General features: G+C 39.8%; 3 protein-coding genes and 1 pseudogene across 3 annotated transcripts; 3 read left to right on the plus strand and 1 right to left on the minus strand.

Annotated features, from left to right (window-relative positions):
* Nucleotides 1–262: 262 nt before the first annotated feature.
* Nucleotides 263–659, minus strand: LOC109573293 (keratin-associated protein 4-1-like). The gene has a single exon (XM_019980455.2). The coding sequence runs from the start codon at nucleotides 657–659 to the stop codon at nucleotides 264–266; it is 396 nt and encodes a 131-aa protein (XP_019836014.2). The 3' UTR covers nucleotide 263.
* Nucleotides 660–6,838: 6,179 nt separating this feature from the next.
* On the plus strand, nucleotides 6,839–7,935 carry LOC109573294 (keratin-associated protein 9-7-like). Its single transcript, XM_019980457.2, has 3 exons — nucleotides 6,839–7,059; nucleotides 7,252–7,544; nucleotides 7,874–7,935. Exons 1-3 carry the CDS (start codon nucleotides 6,839–6,841, stop codon nucleotides 7,933–7,935), a joined length of 576 nt encoding a protein of 191 aa, XP_019836016.2.
* Nucleotides 7,936–13,014: 5,079 nt separating this feature from the next.
* On the plus strand, nucleotides 13,015–13,521 carry LOC109574520 (keratin-associated protein 9-1-like). Its single transcript, XM_019982580.2, has one exon. The coding sequence runs from the start codon at nucleotides 13,015–13,017 to the stop codon at nucleotides 13,519–13,521; it is 507 nt and encodes a 168-aa protein (XP_019838139.2).
* Nucleotides 13,522–22,503: 8,982 nt separating this feature from the next.
* LOC109574521 (keratin-associated protein 9-2-like) lies at nucleotides 22,504–22,971 on the plus strand (annotated as a pseudogene).

The raw sequence follows: 22,971 nt of genomic DNA on the forward strand, positions 1-22,971 counted from the left end.
AGTTAACGTAATTGTGAAGGTCAAGGCAAGTATAATAGTCAGATATCTGGGGGTTTAGTTCAAGTACATCATGCACATGAGGTTAGATGCAGGGAAGAGATCTGTGGGGAACAAGAATGGTCTTGAATGCAGAATGGGAGCCCTTTTGCTTGTGGCTTAGTGGTACCACAGGGTCCTAAAGCTGGTGGTCATTTAAAACAAGGAAAATTTTAAATGAATGATATGCCCACATTGATGTGATAGTGACTGGTTCATGGTTGATTTCAGCAAAAGGATCCACCACAGCTGGGGCGACAGCAAGTTGTACGGCAGCAGGTGGTCTGGCAGCAGACGGGGCGGCGGCAGCTGGACACGGCGCAGCTGGGGCGGCAGGTGGTCTGGCAGCAGACAGGGCGGCAGCAGCTGGACACGCCGCAGCTGGGGCGGCAGGTGGTCTGGCAGCAGATGGGGCGGCAGCAGCTGGACACGGCGCAGCTGGGGCGGCAGGTGGTCTGGCAGCAGATGGGGCGGCGGCAGCTGGACACACCGCAGCTGGGGCGGCAGCAGGTGGTCCTGCAGCAGGTGGTCTGGCAGCAGCTGGGGGAGCAGCAGGTCTCTTGGCAGAGATTTTGGCCACAGCTCTGGTTAGAGCAGATGGAGCCACAACAGGAGCTGACCATGGTGTCAGAGGATGGAGATTCTAGGTGAGTTAGAGAGTGAGATTCTTGAGTTTGGAAGTCTCATTGCAACGTGTCCCCTTTTATACCCATCTGAGGGACTGCTGTCACTATGTTAAGGGCTATTTCCTTGTTATTGTTTGCCTTAATAGATAGGCAATTATCAAATTAGTTATTTGGTGAATAGAATGCATTTTTCCTTTCTCTGTGTTGTGGTTCAGCCAATCTAGTCTTTCCTCTTGACTCACATTTCATCTTCTTTCTTATGTGCATCATCTGATTTCAAAGACTCTTCAGCTTCTTCATCTAATTGGTTGTCATATAAACATCATTTAAATGTCAACACTCTGCGTCATCCTTAAAGCTGTGTCTCATATCAGCCCTCAAGTGGGATAATAGATCTTGTTCCCTAAAGACAGTTTGAGAAAAATAAACTGTGACCATACTGGAGTACTTGGAGGAATTTTTCTTAAAAAAGTGGAGAGGCTATTCTAAGACAGAAAACTTACTAACAATAAAGGAAAAGATTAAAAAATTTTAATGTCTAATTAGTCTTTGTAAAGCTTTAAACAAAACCAAAAGACTACAAAAGAGCAAACTGTACAATATTGTAAAGTAATTAGCCTCCAATTAAAATAAATAAATTTAAATTTAAAAAAAAGAGCAAACTGAAGTAAATAACAAATGGGTTAACCAATATAACCAAAAAGACCTAATTTTCTTTTTTTTTTTCCTGTTTTACCCAAAGTTTATTTATTTATTTTACTTTACAATATTGTATTGGTTTTGCCATATATTGACATGAATCCGCCATGGGAAAGACCTAATTTTCTTAATGCATGCATAGTAAGAAAAAAAACATCAACAACCAAATAGAAAATTGAGGGAAGGATATTAACAGTCATTTCACTGAAAAAGAAATATTAATGCCTTTTAAGGTTTTAAAAGATGTTCAGTCTCATTTATAATTTTGAAAATTTTAATTGAACAATTTATCCATTTGCAAACCAAATATTGAACACTTACTATGTCCCAGGTCTTGCCCTAGGCTCTGGGGATAACAACAGTGAATAGTTTGAAATGACAAATACAAAATATCTAATTTTTTTAAACTCTAATAAGATGGAGAGCTTGAAAGGAAACAGATGTTTTCATACACAGAATGGTAGGTGTCTAAGCTGGAGTAAATTCTTTATAAAGTAATTCAGCAGTAACTATAAGATTTGATTGAGCAATATCACTTCTAGAAAAATATTCAACAGATACACATAAGCAGGAGCTCCAGGATATAAACTCAAAATATTCTTTGTAGCATTGTTGGTAAGAACAAAAGTCTGAAATTGAACTGTATTGTGACTATGGAGGAGAATGTCTCTGATGTAGAAAATACACACCAGGGCCTATATTACAGAGCATCATTTTGTCATGAAGAACACTTCTTGAACTATTCTTGCAACTTTTCCATAATTTTTAAATTATTTTATTTATTTATTTATTTTTGGATTTTATTTTTTATTATTTTTTTTTAATTTTTATTTTTAAACTTTACATAATTGTATTAGTTTTGCCAAATATCAAAATGAATCTGCCACAGGTATACATGTGTTCCCCATCCTGAACCCTCGTCCCTCCTCCCTCCCCATACCATCCCTCTGGGTCGTCCCAATGCTCTAGCCCCAAGCATCCAGTATCGTAAGGAAAATAAGTACACTTCTATGGCAAAACAGACCATCCCTATTCCATATAGACACACCTTGTTTCTTAGACAAAATTTCAGCAAGGAGGGAAGAAGGTAAAAAAGAAAGCCAAGCTATAGGAACATGCTTGGTTGTGCTGTTTTTCAGTTATTTAAGTCTAATTTCATTGCATTTGGGTAAGAGAGAGAAGTTTATATTATTCTGCTTTAAGAGTTTTCTTTGTAGTCTATATGTTTGTGAACATCCTTGAGATATATAGATATATATGAAAATTATGAAAAGTTTGTCAGGCATGCCTGCTCAGTCATGTCTAACTCTTTTGATTCCATGGACTATAGCCTGGAAGGCTCCTCTGTCCTCATGATTTCCCAGGCAAGAATACTGCAGTGGGTTGCCATTTCCTTCTCCAGGGGATCTTTTGGACCCAGGGATTGAACCTGTGGCTCCTGTATTGTCAGGCAGATTCTTTACCACTGAGTCAGCTGAGAGTGCATATAAATGTCAATTACATCTAAGTTGATAATGGTTCTACTCACATTCTCTATTTCCTTGTTTATTTTTCTCCTTCAAATGACCATTCTAAAATAGGGTGTTAAAGTCTCTGCTATAATTGTGGTTTTATAAATTTTAACTATGTATAATAGGGTTTTTGCACTTAGTTTCAATATAGCTCAAAAGCATTTATGATAAAAAGAAAGTTACAATTTATATAGACATAAATTCATATATCAGTGAGAAGTCACAAAGTGAAAACAAGAACAGGTGTTAGAGATTTTGATCTAATTGGGCCACAGTTCTACAGCCATTTATTTGTTTGGAGATGGTTGGTGCTCTGCCTGAAGGCAGGAAGACAGCTAGGAAATATCCCTCCTCCTTAGAATGATTATAATGTGTTTTGAGGGAGTAGTTTTAAAATCATAATTACATTAGAAGAATATACACACTCTACTTCCTTCTGATTCATTCCTTCACTTTGTCTTATGTAGTTGTAAACTGTACACTATCCCTTGAATTTTCATACATGACACGTTTTACTTCTAAGAATCAATCTCTATACATTACCTGTCTTCAACAGAATGGTTTCTCTTTCTCATCAATATCACCAATACACTCTGCCTGACACGTGTCTTCCTGTTGAATCCAAGATTTCATTGTGAGTTACATTGTGATGGGAATTGGGTCACATTTGACTTAATGCTTCCCAAAAGGACCTTGCAGGGTGGTCCATAACTCAACTGTAGTAAAAAGGAAGCTCTTGTTTTCTCTCAATAAACTTGCAAAACCAATACAATATTGTAAAGTAATTAGCACCCAATTAAAATACATAAATTTATATTAAAAAATAAAATAAACTTGCAGGCAAGGAGGGGAATCTACTTTTGGGGGGGAAAGTCATTATTTAGCATTTTCTCTGATACAGGATTTGATTGATATGTAAAATCAGTTTTATTTGTTCACATGACAGAAATACAAATTTATCTCCAGTTCATAATCAACACTAAAAAAATAAAGGGCCAAAAATGTTTCTGATACCAAGTGTTTATGGACACGTAATTGTTCCATCACACAGAACTCACTGCAAAGGCCAGGTCATGCACAGCAGTCACAGGATTAGGAGCCTGTCCCCACGAACTAGAGTAGACATTTGATCATCTGCCGGAATGTCAAGGTAACAGGCACAGAATCTGGAGAGTCTCTGTGGTACTCAGTTTAAACTGCCTCTTTTAGAACAGCTTCTTGGTGGCACGATCGATGGGATGGACAAACACAATGACACATCAGAGCCAGTCCAGATGCTGTGGACAAAAGAAATGAAAAAAAAAAAGAATACACAGGAATACTGGTGGTTGACTCAGGGCTGGGGTGAGAAATGAAGTTCAACAACAAGAAAATCCGTAATGTTGGGAGACACCAGGCAGTCTGGCAGCAGACTGGGCAGCAGCAGCTGGACACTCCACAGCTGGGGACACAGCAACTGGAACTGTAGCAACAGGGAGTAGCAACAACTGGAGACGCAGCAGCTGGATGCACGGCAGCTGCAGTGACAGCAAGTGGTCTGGCAGCAGTCTCCTGGCAGACACGTTGGCCACAGCCCTGGTCAGAACAGATGGAGCCACAACAGGAGCTGACCATGGTGTCAGAGGGTGTGGGTTCTGGGTTTCCAGGAGAGTGAGGTTCTCAAATGGAAGTCTTCTCCCAAGTCCTGTTGTATACCCTGATGAGGAGATGTCATCATCATGTCCAAGATTATTTTCTAGCTGCTGTTTATCACGTTTAAAGGGAAATTATCAGACATTTTGACGCGGCATCTGGTTAGCTTTGGTATTTAAAGAGTATGCTTACTTATCTTTATTTAATCATTTATGCCTGAAAAGGAGCATTTGCCTTTCTTTTCTTATTTTATCTTCATCCCATCTGCTCCCTCTTATACTTTCCAAAATGTGTTATTTGATACTCTGAACATTATCATTCTTTAGCCTTAATGACATTTAACTTCTTGTACCCAAAACAGACACACAATCACAATTCTTGCTATTTGGACAATACTTAGATCCAAACATGGATAAGCTAATGCACCAAAATTCAGACCTCAATACACTATAGCAAAGTGGCTGGTGGCAAAATCAGCATATAACACACTAGTAACTTATGAAGAAGCTAAGGAATATAACTGGATTTAAGGCACATGGCTTCAGATTGTTCAAAATAGAAGTGATCACTGTTTCAAACCAACATCCCAACATCCCCATTACTCAGCCCTATTACAAATTACTGCTAGGTCAAGTTCCAAGCTAGTAAACTTGGAGTTCTCCTTTATTCAAGTGAGTCCATGTTGATTCCCACCCTTTAAGAGCCATTCTCAGGACAGAGGCACAGAAGGGAAAGATGATATTCAATCCATCCCACTTCTGCTATGATTCCACTCTGACTCAATGAACAGCAGCTGATTATTTGACTGGATGAACTGGTAATGCTCTTACCCATACACTGGATCTGCTAACAGGGGGTTTATAGATCTTTGCCACCAAGACCAGGATGCCCAGCAGCAGAGGCATCAGAAATCCATAACTGCAGTTAAGTCAGAGCAAATGAAATATCAGGAGCCAGTGTTAATCAGTGAAATAAATATGCTCTTTCTTTCAAAAGGTTACAAATATGGAAATAGCTAAGTATCCAAAATATTATGCTTTGCTCCACTGAGTCATTGTTGTCCCTTTTGTTCCTGCATGTTTATAATTTATTGACATTTGTATATTTTTATTGGCTTATAACATTGAGTTTTGCTTGTAACATATTATATTTAGATTTCTGTATACACTACCAAATGATCATTATCAAAGGTATGGTTTCCTTCACCATACATTTGCCCATCTTTACCCACTTTGACATCCTCCATAGCCTTTCTTTGAAACTGCAATTCAAAGAAAACTATTTCAGTTGTCAAATTAGCAGCTTTGAAACTTTTCCCTTTGCCGTTAAATGTATTAATAAAGATAGCGTCCCCAGGGTAAGTTGCTCAGTCGTGTCCGACTCTGACACCCCATGAACCACAGCACGCCAGGCTTCCCTGTCCATCACCAACTCCTAGAATTTACCCAAACTCATGTCCATTGAGTCGGTGATGCCATCCAACTATCTCATCCTCAGTAGTCCCCTTCTCCTTCTGCCCTCGATCTTTCCCAGCATCAGGGTCTTTTCAAGTGAGTCAGCTCTTTGCATCAGGTGGCCAAAGTATTGGAGTTTCAGCTTCAATATCAGTCCTTCCAATGAACACCCAGGACTGATCTCCTTTAGGATGGACTAGTTGGATCTCCTTGCAGTTCAAGGGACTCTCAAGAGTCTTCTCCAACACCACAGTTCAAAAGCATCAACTCTTCTGTGCTCAGTCCCTCGTTTTTAGGAAATGAGATACCAAGTGGAAAAGCTTCCTACTCACAGATTTATCTATCATTGAATTTTGTGTGGCATAGATGAAAGGCTTGTTAAAATGTAACTTTAATTCAGAATGTGTTAAAATATGAGTTGAATTCATCACTTTTGTTTCACCTGTCTTGAGGGGTGAATCCCAATATAAGTAGCTCCAAGAGGAAAATGTAGGTGGGGACAATGGCTCTGAAATCTTCTACAAATTATCCTAACTGACGGGTCACAAAAGGATGAAGTCTGTCTTGAGAAATGATGATTCATACTTAAATAAGGGTATGGATGTTGATGGTTTCTCCCATTTCTGGAAATAAGTCCCTATGGTTTAATATTAACTAGGAGAATAATCCTATTTTCAGAATATTCATAATAGTTAGGGAACACTTCCTCCTTAAGCAATTTTCCATGGATCATGAAAAAAGTTATAAATAATAACAAGGAAATTTCTATTCATTGGTCCTAAATTTGGGAACCAGAGTATAAAAGGTCTGGTAGAGAAGAGGTATTCAGATTCTGAGAAATTCGTCTCTGCTCAGAAGCCACCCCTCCACACCTGACACCATGAGCCATTCTTGCTGCTCCCCTTGCTGTCAACCTACCTGCTGCAGGACCACCTGCTGCAAACCTACCTGTGTGACCACCTGCTGCCAGCCCACCTGCTGTGAGTCCAGCTGCTGTCGGCCTTGCTGCCCCCCAACTTGCTATCAGTCTAGTGAAAACACCTGCTGTAGGACCACCTGCCGCAAACCTACCTGTGTGACCACCTGCTGTCAGCACAACTGTGGTGGGTCCAGCTGCTGCCAGCCTTGCTGCCTCCCTATCCGCTGTCAGACCACCTGCTGCAGGACCACCTGCCTCAAGCCTATTTGTGTGACCACCTGCTGCCAGCCCACCTGCTGTGAGTCCAGCTGCTGTCAGCCCTCCTGCCCCCAAACTTGCTGTCAAATCACTGAAACCACCTGCTGCAAGCCTACCTGTGTGACCAGCTGCTGTCAGCCCTCCTGCTGTGGGTCCATCAGCGCTGGACAAACCTGCGGTGGTTCTAACTGCTGTCAGCCTTGCTGCCAGCCAGCCTCCTGTGCACCCGTGTACTGCCATAGGACCTGCTACCACCCCACGTGCCTCTGCCTGCCTGGGTGCCAAGACCAGAGCTGTGGATCCAGCTGCTGCCAGCCTTGCAGCCGCCCTGTCTGCTGTCAGACCACCTGCTGTAGGACCACCTGCTGCAAACCTACTTGTGTGACCACCTGCTGCCAGCCTACGTGCTGTGGGTCCATCAGTTGTGGACAAACCTGCAGCAGATCCAGCTGCTGCCAGCCTTGCTGCTGCCCCGTCTACTGTAGGACCACCTGCTGCCACCCCAGCTGTGTGTCCACCTGCTGCCAGCCTTCCTGCTGCTGAAAATCTCACCAAAGAACCACCATCTCACAAATCAACCTTGCTGTTCCTAGGACAAATTCACTTCCAAATGATGCTGAAAGCCAGCAGTCTATTACCAATTTTTTTTGTTATTCATCTGCCTATATAAAAGCTTATGAATCAGCTTGATGGAAGGTAGAGGACTTCACCCTGATTCTCCCCTTCCTATCTGTGTAGGTCATGTGCCAGCTTCCTGCATCATTATAATGGAGCATCTTGGCTTTGACTTTGAAATCTAGATCTTCACCTTCTCTCTACATGTATTTTAGGGAAAAAATCCTCATGACTTTTTCTTTAGTTTCTAATACTTATTTTCATAAAAGTCTTCATAATCATGTGTCTTTTCAATATACTGATTATTTTTGTATCTTACTTTCTTCTTTTCATAATCACTTTGAGTTGTCTCTCTAGATGCAGGGAATTTTACCTGGATTTCTAAATAAATCTTGTACCACTATTCATCGCATACTGTGTTTTTTGTTATTATACAGCACACACACATTAATCATAATTATAACTATAATGACTATAGTTTGGACAATCTATTAGATCAGTCTTTTCTCTGTGCAGGAATATCTAAAAGGAAAGTCAAATAGCAACTAGAAGTTTATTTTGTGAGACCAAAGAATCAAAATAAGTATTAGGAACAACAAAATGTGGAGATTAAATAAAATGCAACCGAACAACCAATGAATCAAAGAAGAAATCAAAAGAGAAAGTTGAAAATACCTTGAGACAAATGATAATGGAATTACACCATACCAAAATTTATGGGGTGCTGAAACAGAAGTTCTAAAAGATAAGCTCATAGCAATGAATGCTTGAGAAACAAAAAAATTTCAAATCAACTACCTAAGTTTACACTCAAGGACCTAGATAAAGAAGAACAAAGGAAGTGCAAAGTGAGTAGAAGCAAGGAAATAAAGATCATAGTGGAAATAAATGAAACAGAGACTAAAAAAGGAAAAAAATAAGAGAAAAGAACAATATTGTAAAGTAATTAGCCTCCAATTAAATAAATTTATGATAAAAGAAAGATCGACAAAACTAAAAGCTGTTTTTATTTTTAAAAGGTAAGCAAATTAAAAACTTTAGGTAGACTCACTAAGAAAAAGAGAAGTCTCAAATTTAATATCATAAATGAAAAAACATTGCAAACTAGAGTGTAAACACTGTCAACTATAATACATTGGTGAAAGAAATTGAAGAAAATACAAACAAATTTTTTGCTCAGGGATTAGAATAATTAATATTGTTGAAATATCCTTACTACCTAAAATAATTTACAGATTCAGTGCAATCCCTATTAAAGATCCAATGGCATTTTCACCAAAATAAGAAAAAAAAATTGTAATCTGTGTATGGAAGCATAGAAAACTCAGATAACCAAAGCAATCTTGATAAAAAAGAACAAAGCTGGAGACATAATGCTTGCTGATAGCAAAGTGTGTTACAAAACTATAGTAAATAACACTGTATGGTTTGGCATAAAAACACACATACATCATGGAACAAAATAGAGAGCCCATACATAAACCCATACATTCTACAGCCAATTAATTTATAGCAAAGGAACCAGGAATATACAATGGTGAAAATACAGTCTTTTCAATACATGGTATTGAAAAAACTTACTGCCACTTACAAAAGAATAAAACTGAACTACTATCTTACACCATACACAAAAATTAACTCGAAATGGACTTCTGGTGGTCTAGTGGTTAACAATCCACCTGCCAGTGCAGGGGACATGGGTTTGATCCCTGGTCTGGGAAGATTCCACATGCCTCAGAGCAAATATGCTCAGTTGCCACATCTACTGAACCCCACGCACTCTCGGGTCTGTGCTCCGCAACAAGATACCACCACAGCGAGAAGCCTGCACACCTCAACTAGAGAGCAGCTCTCACTTACCACAACTAGAGAAAGTCTGCACACAGCCATGAAGACCAACACAGGCAAAAAGAAAAGAAAACTCAAAATGGATTAAAGATGAATCTGAAACCATGCAATTTCTGGAGGAAACATAGACCTTAACATTGGTCTTGGTGCTTAAAAAAAAAAAAAATAGACACTAAAAACAAAAGTAAAAAGCAAAGTGGGACTACATCAAACCAAAAAGCGGGAATTCCCTGGTGGTCCACTGAGTGTGACTCTGTGCTTTCACAGCTGGGGACCTGGGTTGAATCCCTGGTCCAGGAATTAAGATCCCACAAGCCACACGGTATGGCCAAAAGAAAAAAGCTTCCACACAGTAAAGTGAACAGTGAACAAAATGAAAAGGCAGCCTACTGATTGTGGGAAAATACTTGCAAATCATATACATGATAAGGACTGGTATTAAAATATATAAAGAACTCACTTGACCCAACAGCAAAAAACAAAGCAAAACAAAAACAATCTGATTGAAAAAATGGGCAGACGTTCAGAATAGACATTTTTTTCTTATAAGACATACAGATGGCCAACAGGTACTAGAAAGGTGCTCAACATTACTAAGCATCAGGGAAATGCCAATCAAAACCGTGATGAACCTGGACTGGCGATTTGTTTCTTATATGATATTATACATGTTTTAATGCCATTCTCCCAAATCATCCACCCCCCCCCCCCTACAGAGTCCAAAAGACTATTCTATACATCTGTGTTTCATTTGATGACCCAGAGGGATGGTATGGGGAGGGAGGTGGGAGGGGGGTTCGGGATGGGGAACACGTGTTCACCCGTGGCGGATGCATGTTGATGTATGGCAAAACCAATACAATATTGTAAAGTAAAAATAAAAATAATAATAATAATAAAGACAAATCAAAAATAAAAAACAAGCAAAAAAAAAAAAAAAAAAAACCCCGTGATGAGTTACCACCTCATAGTTTTGCATGACTATAATCAGAAGGATGAGCTACATCAGGTCTTGGTGAGAATGTGGAGAAAATAAGAACATCTGCGGGCTGTTTGTGGGAGCATAAATTGGTGCAGCCACTATGAGAAATATTATGCCTGTTCCTCAAAAATTAAAAGAAGAACTACCATGGCTAAAGGTTAAAGCGTCTGCCTGCAATGTGGGAGACCTGGGTTCGATCCCTGGATCGGGAAGATCCCCTGCAGAAGGAAATGGCAACCCACTCCAGTATTCTTGCCTGGAGAATCCCATGGATGGAGGAGCCTGGTGGGCTACAGTCCATGGGGTCCCAAAGAGTCGGACACAACTTCACTTTCACTTTCACTTTTCACCATCCAGTCCAGCAATTCCACTTCTGGGTATTTATCTGAAGAAAATAAAACACTAACTGGGAACAATATAAGCACCCACATGTTCACTGCAGCATTATTTACGATAGGCAAGATATGGAAACAACCAAAGTGTCCATCAATGGATCAATGAAGAATATATGTTATGTATTATGCAATGGAATACAATTCAGCAGTAAAATATAAGCTGTTTTCCCAATTTGTGACAAAATGGACCTGGAAGACTTTATGCTAAGTGAAACAAGTCAGGCAGAGAAAGACAAATGCTATATAATCTCACTTATATTTGGAATGCAAAAGAAACCCAAAAAACAAAAACCTGAGCTCATAGATGGAGACAACACATTAATGGTAGCCAGAGTTGGAGAGGGGAGGTGGAGGATGGGCAAAATAGGTAAAGTGAGTCAAAAGTACAAGCTTCCAGTTATAAATAAACTCACGAGGAAGGTAATGTACAGCGTAGTGACTATAGTTGATAATACTCTATTGCATATTTGAAAGTTGCTAGTAGAGTAAGTATTAAAAGTTCTCATCACTCCAAAAAAATTGTAACTGTAGTTGGTGATGGAGTTGAACTAGACTTATTGTGGTGATCATTGTGCAATATATACAAATATCAAATCATTATGTTTTACACTTGAAACTAATATAATGTATTATGACAATTATACCTCAATTTATGAACACAAGAGAGACACATACCAGTAGAATTCAGAAAGCTCACAATAGACAGCAGAGCATATAACACTGCTGGGAGTGAAATGTTGAAATACTGTTTTATTCATTTTTAATATTGTTGGCTATATTCTTTCCCTCTGTGTGTGAAAGTAGCGTAGTCATGTCTGACTCTTTGCCAACCCAGAGACTATACATACAGTCCATGGAGTTCTCCAGGCCAGGATACTGGAGTGGGTAGCCTTTCCCTTCTCCAGGGAATCTTCCCAACCCAGGGATTGAACCCAGGTCTCCTGCATTGCAGGCAGATTCTTTACCAGCTGAGCCACAAGGGAAGCCTAAGAATACTGGAGTGGGTAGTCTATCCCTTCTTCAGTGAATCTTCCCAACCCAGGAATTGAACCAGGGTCTCCTGCATTGCAGGCAGATTCTTTACCAACTGAGCTATCAGGGAAGCCCATATTCTTTCCCTATGACATGACAATTACACTCCTACATTTGTAACTAGAGGAGAGAGAGGGAGAGAATTGCACGGGAAAAAATTTAAGAAATTATGTCTCACACATTCAACATCTGTTAAAATTTATAAATCGCCAAATTCAAATATACCTTGTCTATCGTTGTATTTGCCTCAATTTTTAAAAATCTATGTATAAGTTGGAGGTCTCACCTCAGATCACTGACCGAGCTACAAAATAGGGATGGAATATTAATTGGTTGATGCTGTCTGAAACCCAGTGTACTGCTTCTATGCCTGCTTCTAGTCTCCTGCCTTGGTGCTGATTTTCACATAAAAAAACATTGTGCAAACTATCCTCTACCTGAATGTCTCTGATAAAACTGGGAAACATATTGAGTAAGTTGTCCAGATATGGACTGATGTGAAAGCCTTGAACCTGAGTTTCTAGGGATCAGAGTTGGACTCAAGCAGGCTTCATTCATCACAGAATGCATCAGCATCCTGATCCTTTCGAGGCACGTCCCAATCTAAGTAGAGCCAAAGGAACAAAGCTGAGAAGGGAGAACAGTTCTAACCTTCACAGAGCCAGCAGGAAGTACCCCATGACCAGATGATGTCACATGACCAGAAATGCTGCTGGTGATGATTCCTGACCTTTTCATTTCTAGGAAAGATTCTTAAGTACTAGATCCAATTAAGAAAAAGATCAAACACTAATTTACAGAGGCCTTTCTATAAAACACTAAGAAAGCAACTTCCTCCATGGCAATTACCCTAAACTACAACAATAACATAAATAACATCCAGGAAAGTCCTGCTTATTGGTCCCAACATTGGGGGTCCAGTGTGTAAAAAGCCCCACAACAGAAGGGCTCATCAGAATCTGAGAAACTCAGCTCTGAGCCAGAGTCCACCCTCCACCACAGACACAATGACCCACTCGTGCTGCTCCCCGTGCTGTCAGCCCACCTGCTGCAGGACCACTTGCTGTGAGTCCAGCTGCTGCAAGCCCTGCTGCCCCCCAACTTGCTGTCAAACCACCTGCTGCAGGACCACCTGCTGCAGACCTACCTGTGTGACCACCTGCTGCCAGCCCAGCTGTTGCAGCAAACCCTGCTGTCAGCCCACCTGCTGTGAGTCCATCCGCTGCCAGCCCTCCTGCCCCCCAACTTGCTATCAAACTAGTGAAACCACCTGCTGTAGGACCACCTGCCGCAAGCCTACTTGTGTGACCACCTGCTGTCAGCCCACCTGCTGTGTGTCCAGCAGCTGTGGACAAACCTTCAGTGGGTCCAGCTGCGGCCAGCCTTGCTGTCAGCCAGCTTGCTGTGCACCTGTGTACTGCCGAAGAATCTGCTACCACCCCACGTGCTGCTGCCTGCCTGGGTGCCAAGACCAGAGCTGTGGATCCAGCTGCTGCCAGCCTTCCTGTTGCTGATCACTTCACCAAAGTTTCCCCATCCCCACACAACCTCATTTGTTTACTAGCTCGCTATTGTGTGGACAAAATCACTTCTTAGACATTGCCAACAACTGCCATGTTCTACCAGAATTTCTGTTACTCATCTGCTGTTTAAAAGCTTGTGAGTCACCTGAATGGAGTGAAGAGGGCTTCCCCCATCTCTTCCTTCCCTGTATGGGGATAATGTATCAACTTCATGCATCCTTGATATGGAGTTTTTCTAGGTATTAACACTGATGTCAGGATCTACTTCCTAGTCATTCTAAATAATTCATGAAAACAAATCCTCATAACATTTTCATAGGTTTCTGCAACTGACCGTAATCTTCATAAACATATTTTCTCTATCGGTGTACTCATGGATCCTGTAACTTGCTTTCTTCCTTAAGACCATTTTGTGTTGTCTTCCTAGATGCAGGAGTCTTACATACGTGTTTCTTAATAAATTCTATTCCACAATTCACTCCATATTGCGTTTGATATATTGTACAGCACTGCTGATATATGAACATGTATCCATATTGCATACCATATGAGCCATACAACCTGAGGTGCAAACATCCTGCCATTAACTATTTCATACATTTTTAGATGAGAAATTTCACTGTGAAATATTATGTAACTAATAATGGACAAGCTGAGATCCCAGGCAACTTCTGTTTTTGCTTAAGGACACCTATATTTACATGAAAATGTAAGAAGAAATGATGTCCAGTACTGAGGTCTATTATGTTATGAAACTGAATTGCTACTTTAACAATGGAAGGAATGATAAATCCCTCACATTTAATAGCTGGGGCTTCCTAGGTGGCTCAGTGATAAAGAATTCACCTGCCAAAGCAGGAGATGTAGGAGATGCAGGTTCAATCCCTGGGACAAGTAGATCCTCTGCAAAGGAAATGGCAACCCACTCCAGTATTCTTGCCTAGAGAATCCCATGAATAGAGGATCATGGCAGGATCATATAGTCCATGGAGTTACAAAGAGTCGGACACAGCTGAGGGACTGAGAATGCACGCATACATGCATATATAATAGATAATGCCTGTTTACAAAGTCATTCCTATATTGGTTTCCTACAATGCAGCAGCAGCAGTTACATGTTAGGGCAGTAGGGAATGCATTTAGAGCTCTGGTGAAAGCGTGGAGCCTTTCCTGTCTCGGGGGCAATTCAACCACTAATGCAATTCAACTGAATCAAATATTTTTAGAATCTGTTGTGTCATCACAAGACAAAGTCCATATAAAGGGACTTCTTTCTTAATATCACACAAGTCAAATTCTGAATTGTCTCCTTCTCCTGAATTTCTACTGAAAGAGCAAGGAATTAAATAATTACCTGGAAAAAAAAAAAAGTGCTCTTTCAGTAGAAATTCAGGAGAAGGAGACAATTCATGCAATGTCATTGATGCTATCCAACCATCTCATCCTCTGTTGTCCCCTTCTCCTCCTGCCCTCAGTCTTTCCCAGCATCCGTGTCTTTTCCAATGAGTCAGTTCTTCACATCAAGTGGCCAAAGTATTGGGGTTTCAGCTTCAGCATCAGTCCTCCAAAGAATATTCAGGACTGATTTCCTTTAGGATTGATTGGTTGGATCTCCTTATAGTCCAAGGGACTCTCAAGAGTTTCCTCCAACACCACAGTTCAAAAGCATCAATTCTTTAGGGCTCAGCTCTTTTTATAGTCCAACTCTCATATCCATACATGACTACTGGAAAAATCATAGCTTTGACTAGACAGAGCTTTGTTGGCAAAGTAATGTCTCTGTTTTTTAATATGCTGTCTAGGTTGGTCATATCTTTTTTTCCAAGGAGCCAGCATCTTTTAATTTCATGGCTGCAGTCACCATCTGCAGTGATTTTGGAGCCCCCAAAATAAAGAGGTTAGACTGGTACAAAATGACTGATATCAAAATTGTGAGAAAACCAACACCTTGCATTTTTAAAGTCTTTGATGGAGCACTAAACTCTGCTGTTCTCCATGGATGTAGTATTTTTCTGGTTAATACTTTGGTCCAGAGGAGAGTGCTTAGGGACTCACACTGGACCTTTCTTTCTATCATGGTTCTCACTTTGCATGTCTGTAGATGCTTTTCTGCTGCAAGGGCTGCAGGCAACTGACAGCCTCCAACTGTTAGTGAGTTTAAGATCTGCATCAGATTTAGAGTTAAAGCCATGGTCTTCCTATCAACCCCTAGCTAACAGCTGGACATCATGGGGGAACTAAAGTTTGAACCTTTCTTCTTTAGTTTTATTCACTCATTTATTTTTGGCTGTGCTGGGTCTTGGTTGCTGTGCACAGCCTTTCTCTAGTTGCTGCAAGCAGGGGCTGCTCTCTAGTTGCCGTGTGTGGACTTCTCATTATGATGGCTTCTCTGGTGGTGTGTGGGCTTTAGGGTACGAGGCCTTCAGTAGTTGTGGCATTTGGGCTCTAGAGAACACACTCAGTAGTTGTGGCTCTCGGGCTTAGCTGCTCTGCAGCATGTGGCATCTTCCTTGGCCAGGGATCAAACCTATATGCCCGCCATTGGCAGGCAGATTCTTTACCCCTGGCTCACTAGGGAAGTCCAAAGCCTTGAACTTTTCTTACCAACATAGGACTTTTTAATCATAATCTTTGCTTTGATTATTTCCATTTGAATGACCACAGTGTTGTTCAATCTGCATGGCAAGTCTTATATCCTCCTTGTTTAATGCTGCCTCTTCACACTTTTCTTTGAAAGATGTTATATTTACTTTGCAATGTGTAGCCCTCAAATTGTGATATTTCTGTTATGTTAGTGTAAACTTCCTTTTGGCTCATTTCTGCAATAATATTTAAGAGCTAGTTGCATTCCAAGTCATAGAAATCTAAGTATATTTTACTTATTTATTGAGGAATAGTTACTTTACAACATCATGTTAGTCTCTGCTTTACAAAGAAGTGAATCAGCTATGTGTATACATATACTCCCTCTCTCTTGGACCTCCATTCCTCCCCACCCCCATCCCACACATTCTAGGTCACCACAGAGCACTGAGCTGAGCTCCCTGCGCTATATAACTGGCTCTCACTATCCAATCTTTTACTACACATGGCACTTTACATATGTCAATCCCAATCTCTCAATTCACCCCGCCCCCTCTTCCCTCCCAGTGTCCACATGTCTGTTCTCTGTCTGTGTCTCTATTCCTGCCCTGCAAAAAGGTCATCTCTACTGTATTTCTAGGTTGTGTGTGTGTGTGTGTGCGCATGCATGCACGCCCGTGCATACACATTAATATACAATATTTCTTTTTCTTTTTCTGACTCAACTTCACTCTCTATGAAGACTCTAGGTCCATCCATATCTCTGAAAATGACCAATTTCATTCTTTTTATGCCTGAGTAATAGTCTATTGTATATATGTACCACATCTTCTTTATTCATTCATCTGTTGATAGACATTTAGTTTGCTTCCATGTCCTGGCTATTGTAAATAATGCCACAATAAACACTGGAATGCATGCATCTTTTTGAATTATCATTTTCTCAGGGTATATGCTCAGTAGCAGAATTACTAGGTCATACGGCAGGTATATTTTAATTTTTTAGGAAATCTCATACTGTTCTCCATGGTGGCTGTATCAATTTACATTCTATTAATAGTACAAAAGGGTTCCCTCTTCCCCACACCTTCTCCAATATTTATAATTTGTAGATTTTTCAAATTATATTTTTAGTTGATAACACAGTCTCCAATCTTTTTCAAAATGCAAATGTAAAACTCAGTGGAATAGATTTGTCTTACAAAGTTGTCTGGGTTTTCACATTTGCATGACTATTGATCAGATGAAAACATTGAATTGTTTTCATAGTTACAAGGTTGGTTTAGCATTTGAACGTTAATTGATGTTTGAAAATAACACTAATTGAAAAACTACAGGAGAATAATCATAAGGGTATCTCAACAAGTAAAGAAAAAGCATTTTAGAAATTTCAACACATTTCCAGTATAGAATACCTTAGCAAGGAATAGGAAAACTCTAGTTACTCTGATGGAAACAACCTACCAAAAAAACCAGAAAGCTTCCTGTTGAATTACGAAATATTGAGAGTTGTCCCTTCTAAAGAGAATACACAAAGATATCTTCTTCACCATTCTGCTCAACTGTACCAGCGGACTAGGATAAGAAAAAATTTTATAAGATAAAAAGGCTGCTGACTTTAGACTATACTACAAAGCTACAGTCATCAACACAGTACAGTACTGACACAAAGACAGAAATATAGAGCAATGGAACAAAATAGAAAGCCCAGAGATAAATCCACGCACCTATGGACACCTTATCTTTGACAAAGGAGGCAAGAATATACAATGGAGAAAAGATGATCTCTTTAACAAGTGGTGCTGGGAAAACTGGTCAACCACCTGTAAAAGAATGAAACTAGAACACTTTCTAACACCATACACAAAAATAAACTCAAAATGGATTAAACGTATACATGTAAGACCAGAAACTATAAAACTTCTCGAGGAAAACATAGGCAAAACACTCTCTGACATAAATCACAGCAGGATCCTCTATGACGCACATCCCAGAGTAATGGAAATAAAAGCAAAAATAAACAAATGGGACCTAATTAAACTTAAAAGCTTTTGCACAAACAAGGAAACTGTAAGCAAGGTGAAAAGACAACTTTCAGAATGGGAGAAAATAATAGCAAACAAAGCAACTGACAAAGAACTAATCTCAAAAATATACAAGCAGCTCATGCAGCTCAATACCAGATAATCAATAAACAATAATACCAGATAAACAATAAACAATCCAATCAAAAAATGGGCCAAAGAACTAAACAGACATTTCTCCAAAGAAGACATTGATGGCTAACAAACACATGAAAAGATGCTCAACATCACTCATTATCAGAGAAATGCAAAACCACCATGAAGTACCATCTCATGCCAGTCAGAATGGCTGCTATCAAAAAGTCTACAAACAATAAATGCTGGAGAGGGTATGGTGGGAATGCAAACTAGTACAGCCACTATGGAGAACAGTGTGGAGATTACTTAAAAAACTGAAAATAGAACTGCTATACAACCTAGCAATCCCACTGCTGGACATACACACCAAGGAAACCAGAATTGAAAGAGACACATGTACCCCACTGTTCATCACAGCACTGTTTACAATAGCTAGGACATGGAAGCAAGCTAGATGTCCATTGGCAGATGAATGGATAAGAAAGCTGTGGTATATATAAACAATGGAATATTACCTGACTATTAAAAAGAATACATTTGAATCAGTTCTAATGAGTTGGATGAAAAAGTAAGTCAGAAAGGAAAAAATACAGTATATTAATGCATATATATGGAATTTAGAAAGATTATAACAATGGCCCTATATTCAAGACAGCAAAAGAGAAACAGATATAAAGAACAGACTTTTAGACTCTGTGGGAGAAGGCGAGGGTGGGATGATTTGAAAGAATAGCATTGAAACATGTATATTACCATATATGATGAAACAGATCACCAGTACAAGTTCGATGCATGAAACAGGGCACTCAAAGTTGGTGCACTGGGACAACCCAGAGGGATGGGATGGGGAGGGAGGTGGGAGAGGGGTTCAGGATGGAGGATACATGTACACCCATGGCTAATTCATGTCAATGTATGGCAAAAACCCCTACAATCTTGTAAAGTAATTAACCTGCAATTAAAGTAAAGAAATTAATTTTTTAAAGATAAAAAGGCTGCTAACCTCATCATTCATCATTGTTCAGTTGCTCAGTCATGTCCAACTCTTTGTGACCCCATGAATGACAGCATGCCAGGCTTCCCTGTCCTTCACCATCTCCCAGATCTTGCTCAAACTCATCTCTATTGAGTCGGTGATGCCATCCAACCATCTTGTCCTCTGTTGTACCCTTCTTCTCCTGCCTCCATTCTTTTCCAGCATCAGAGTCTTTTCTAATGAGTTGGCTCATGACACTATTTAAATAGCTAACACATGGAAGCAACCTAGGTATCCATCAATAGATGAATGGTTAAAGAAGATATGGGGAGTGTGTGTGTGTGTGTGTGTGTGTGTGTATACACACCAAAGGAATATTACTCAACCATAAAAATGAATGAAATACTGCCATTTGTAGCAATGTGAATGGACCTAGGTAATGTCATACTAAGTGAATTAAGTCAGAGGAACAAAGATAAATATCATATGATATCACTTATGTTGTTCAGTCACTCAGTCATGCCTGGCTGTGACCCCATGGACTGCAATACTTATGTGTAGAATGAATCTATATAGAAAACAGAGACTCACAGATATAGAAAGCAAACTCATAGTTACCAAGGGAGAAAGATAAGGGGAGAGGAACAAATTAGAAGTATAGGATTAACAGGTACACACTACCACATATATATTGAATAAAATAGATAAGTAATAAGGATTTACTGCATAACACAGGATACAGTGGTCAATATCTTTTAATAACCTACAAGGGAAAATAATCTGAAATATATATATATATATACATATAACTGAATCACTTTACTGTACACCTGAAACTAACACAATATGTAAACCAACTATTCTTTAATTTTAAAATGGCTGCTATGCTATTTACTATAGCTAGAACATGGAAGCAACCTAGATGTCCATCAACAGATGAATGGATAAAGAAGTTGTGGTACATATACACAATGGAATATCAGCCAGAAAAAGGAATGCATTTGAGTCAGTTCTAATGAGGTGGATGAACCTAGAATCTACAGAGTGAAGTGAAAACACAGAGTGAAGTAAGTCAGAAAGAGAAAGGTAAATACCATATTCTAAAGCATATATACAGAATCTAGAAAAATGGTACTGAAGAATTTATTTACAGGGCAATAGTGGAGAAACAGACATAGAGAATAGACTTATGGACATGGGGAGAGGGGAGGAGAGGGTGAGATGTATGGAAAGAGCAACAAAGAAACTTATATTACCATATGTAAAATAGATAGCCAATGGGAATTTGCTGTATGGGTCAGGAAACTCAAACAGGGGCTCTGGATCAACCTAGAGGGGTGGGATGGGAAGGGAGATGGGAGAGAGGTTCAAAAGGGAGGGGATATATGTATACCTATGGCTGATTCATTTTGAGGTTTGACAGAAAACAGCAAAAATCTGTAAAGCAATTACCCTTCAATAAAAAATAAATTAATTAAAAAAAAATTTTAAAGGTTGCTATGAAATGGATAAAGCTATCATCATCTGTAGATGATATGATTGTGCAAGTAAAATTTCCCAAAAAATCTATTGCTAGATATTAAAAATAATAAGAGAGTTTAGTTACAACATCAACATATATGAATACATTTTTATATGTCAGAAGCAGTTGAAAAAATTCAATTGTAAAATAAAATTAGCATAAAAATTAGAATATCTAGGAATAAATCAAACGAAAGATGGGCAAGAATAGGATAAACATTTGACCAAGCAATTATATGAGCCATCTACTCCTAGGTTTACATCCAAAGAAATGTGTTTACCAAACAACTGGTACAAAAACATTTATAGAAGGACTCTTTTCAATACTAAACTTAAAAAAAAATGTATATCAGGAGGACCATCAACAAATAAATTGTGTCATATTCACACACAATCCAAGATTATACAGCAATGACAATAGATAAACTACAAATAATAACTTTGTTGAATCTCAGAGTCATAATGTAAAGGGAAGTCAATTCTATATTCTTTTATTACATAAAGGTTAAAAAAAAAAAGTTAAAACTGACCTACAGGATTGTAAGTCATCAATAGATTATTTAGCAACATTTGGGGATTAGTGAAGAGGGTATAATTGGAAAGCACCACTTTTAATTTCTATTTCTTAACCTGGTAATATTGACATGGGTTTGTTCATTGCATAATAATATATAAAGCTGGGAATTAATTATTTGCATTTACCATTCACTTTTTATCTTAAAAAGTTTAAAACCTAAAGATAAATTAGGAATTAACTAATTCAATTCTATCATTAAAATAAAGAAAGGAAGTAAAAGAGATAGGGGAAGAAAGGAGGAAAGATTGAAAGAAGAGAAGGAAGAAAGAAATAGAATAAGGAAAAGAAAGATTACAACGATAAACATGTTATCAGTAAGATGAGGTCATCGACTCCGCTGATACACAAGGATAGAAACAGAGTCACCAGCTCTTCCTGGTTTGCCTGGAATTGCCCCAGTTATTCAGCAGGTCACTGAATGACCCACGTCCAGGGCAACTCCACACTCCTGGCCAAATTAGGACTATTGGTCACCCAGAAGTAAATTGACTGAAGCTTTCTCAGTCCCAGCTTCTTCTCTTCACCTGCTTTGGTTCTGCTTTGCCATATGAAAGAGATTATGCCAAACAGCATCTTACCAAGAGCCATTGATAGAAGTGGGATAGAAGGCAGCGAGTGAGGGTAGGTTGCTACAGAGGAATGCCAGTAGTGGTCCTGAACCAGGCTTTTGTGGGTAAACAGATTTGGACTCGGGCATGGATTCAATTTGTCATTGTGAAAACATCAGCATCAGCCCCTCACCACAAGGGAACTTGCCAATTTCCATAGAGCAGAAGGACCAAAGCTAGGGAGATACAACTGCTGTGACCCTCCTCAGGCCAGTGAAAACTGTATCCCATGATCATATTATGACTGAAGCAGGGACGATGTTGATGATGTGATCGCCTTTCTTTTACCTGAAAAATGTTTCTATGAATTCTCAATCGGGAAACAGATTCAATCCTTATTTACCAAAGATTCATAACCCTTAGGGAACAACTTCCGCCTCTAAAATTCCATCAGTGACTGTGAAAACAATGTAAAGAACAGTAAGGAAAATCCTGTTTATTGGTTCACGTATTGAGAGCCCAGTGTATAAAAGTACTGGAATTGAAGAAGTGATCAGAATCTGAGAACTCACCTCTGTGTAGGAACCCACACACCACCCTGACACCATGACTCACTCCTGCTGCTCCCCTTGCTGCCAGCCTACCTGCGGTAGGATCACCTGCTGTAGGACCACATGCTTCCAGCCCACCTGTAGTGGATCCAGCTCTTGTGGGTCCAGCTGCTGCCAGGCCTGCTGCCCCTCAACTTGCTGGCAAATCACTTGCTGCAAACCTACCTGTGTGACCACTGGCTGTCAGCCCGCCTGCTGTGGATCCAGCAGCTGTGGACAAAACTGTGGTGGGTCTAACTGCTGTCAGCCTTGCTGCCAGCCAGCTTCCTGTGCACCCGTGTACTGACATAGAACCTGCTACCACCCCACCTATTGCTGCCTGCCTGGGTGCCAAGATCAGAGCTGTGGACCCAGCTGCTGCCAGCCTTGCTGCCGCCCTGTCTCCTGTCTGACCACCTGTTGTAGGACCACCTCCTGCCACCCCAGCTGTGTGTCCAGCTGCTGCCAGCCTTCCTGCTGCTGA

This window comes from Bos indicus, chromosome 19 (assembly GCF_029378745.1).
Source record: "Bos indicus isolate NIAB-ARS_2022 breed Sahiwal x Tharparkar chromosome 19, NIAB-ARS_B.indTharparkar_mat_pri_1.0, whole genome shotgun sequence".
NCBI classification, from domain to species: Eukaryota; Metazoa; Chordata; class Mammalia; order Artiodactyla; family Bovidae; genus Bos; species Bos indicus.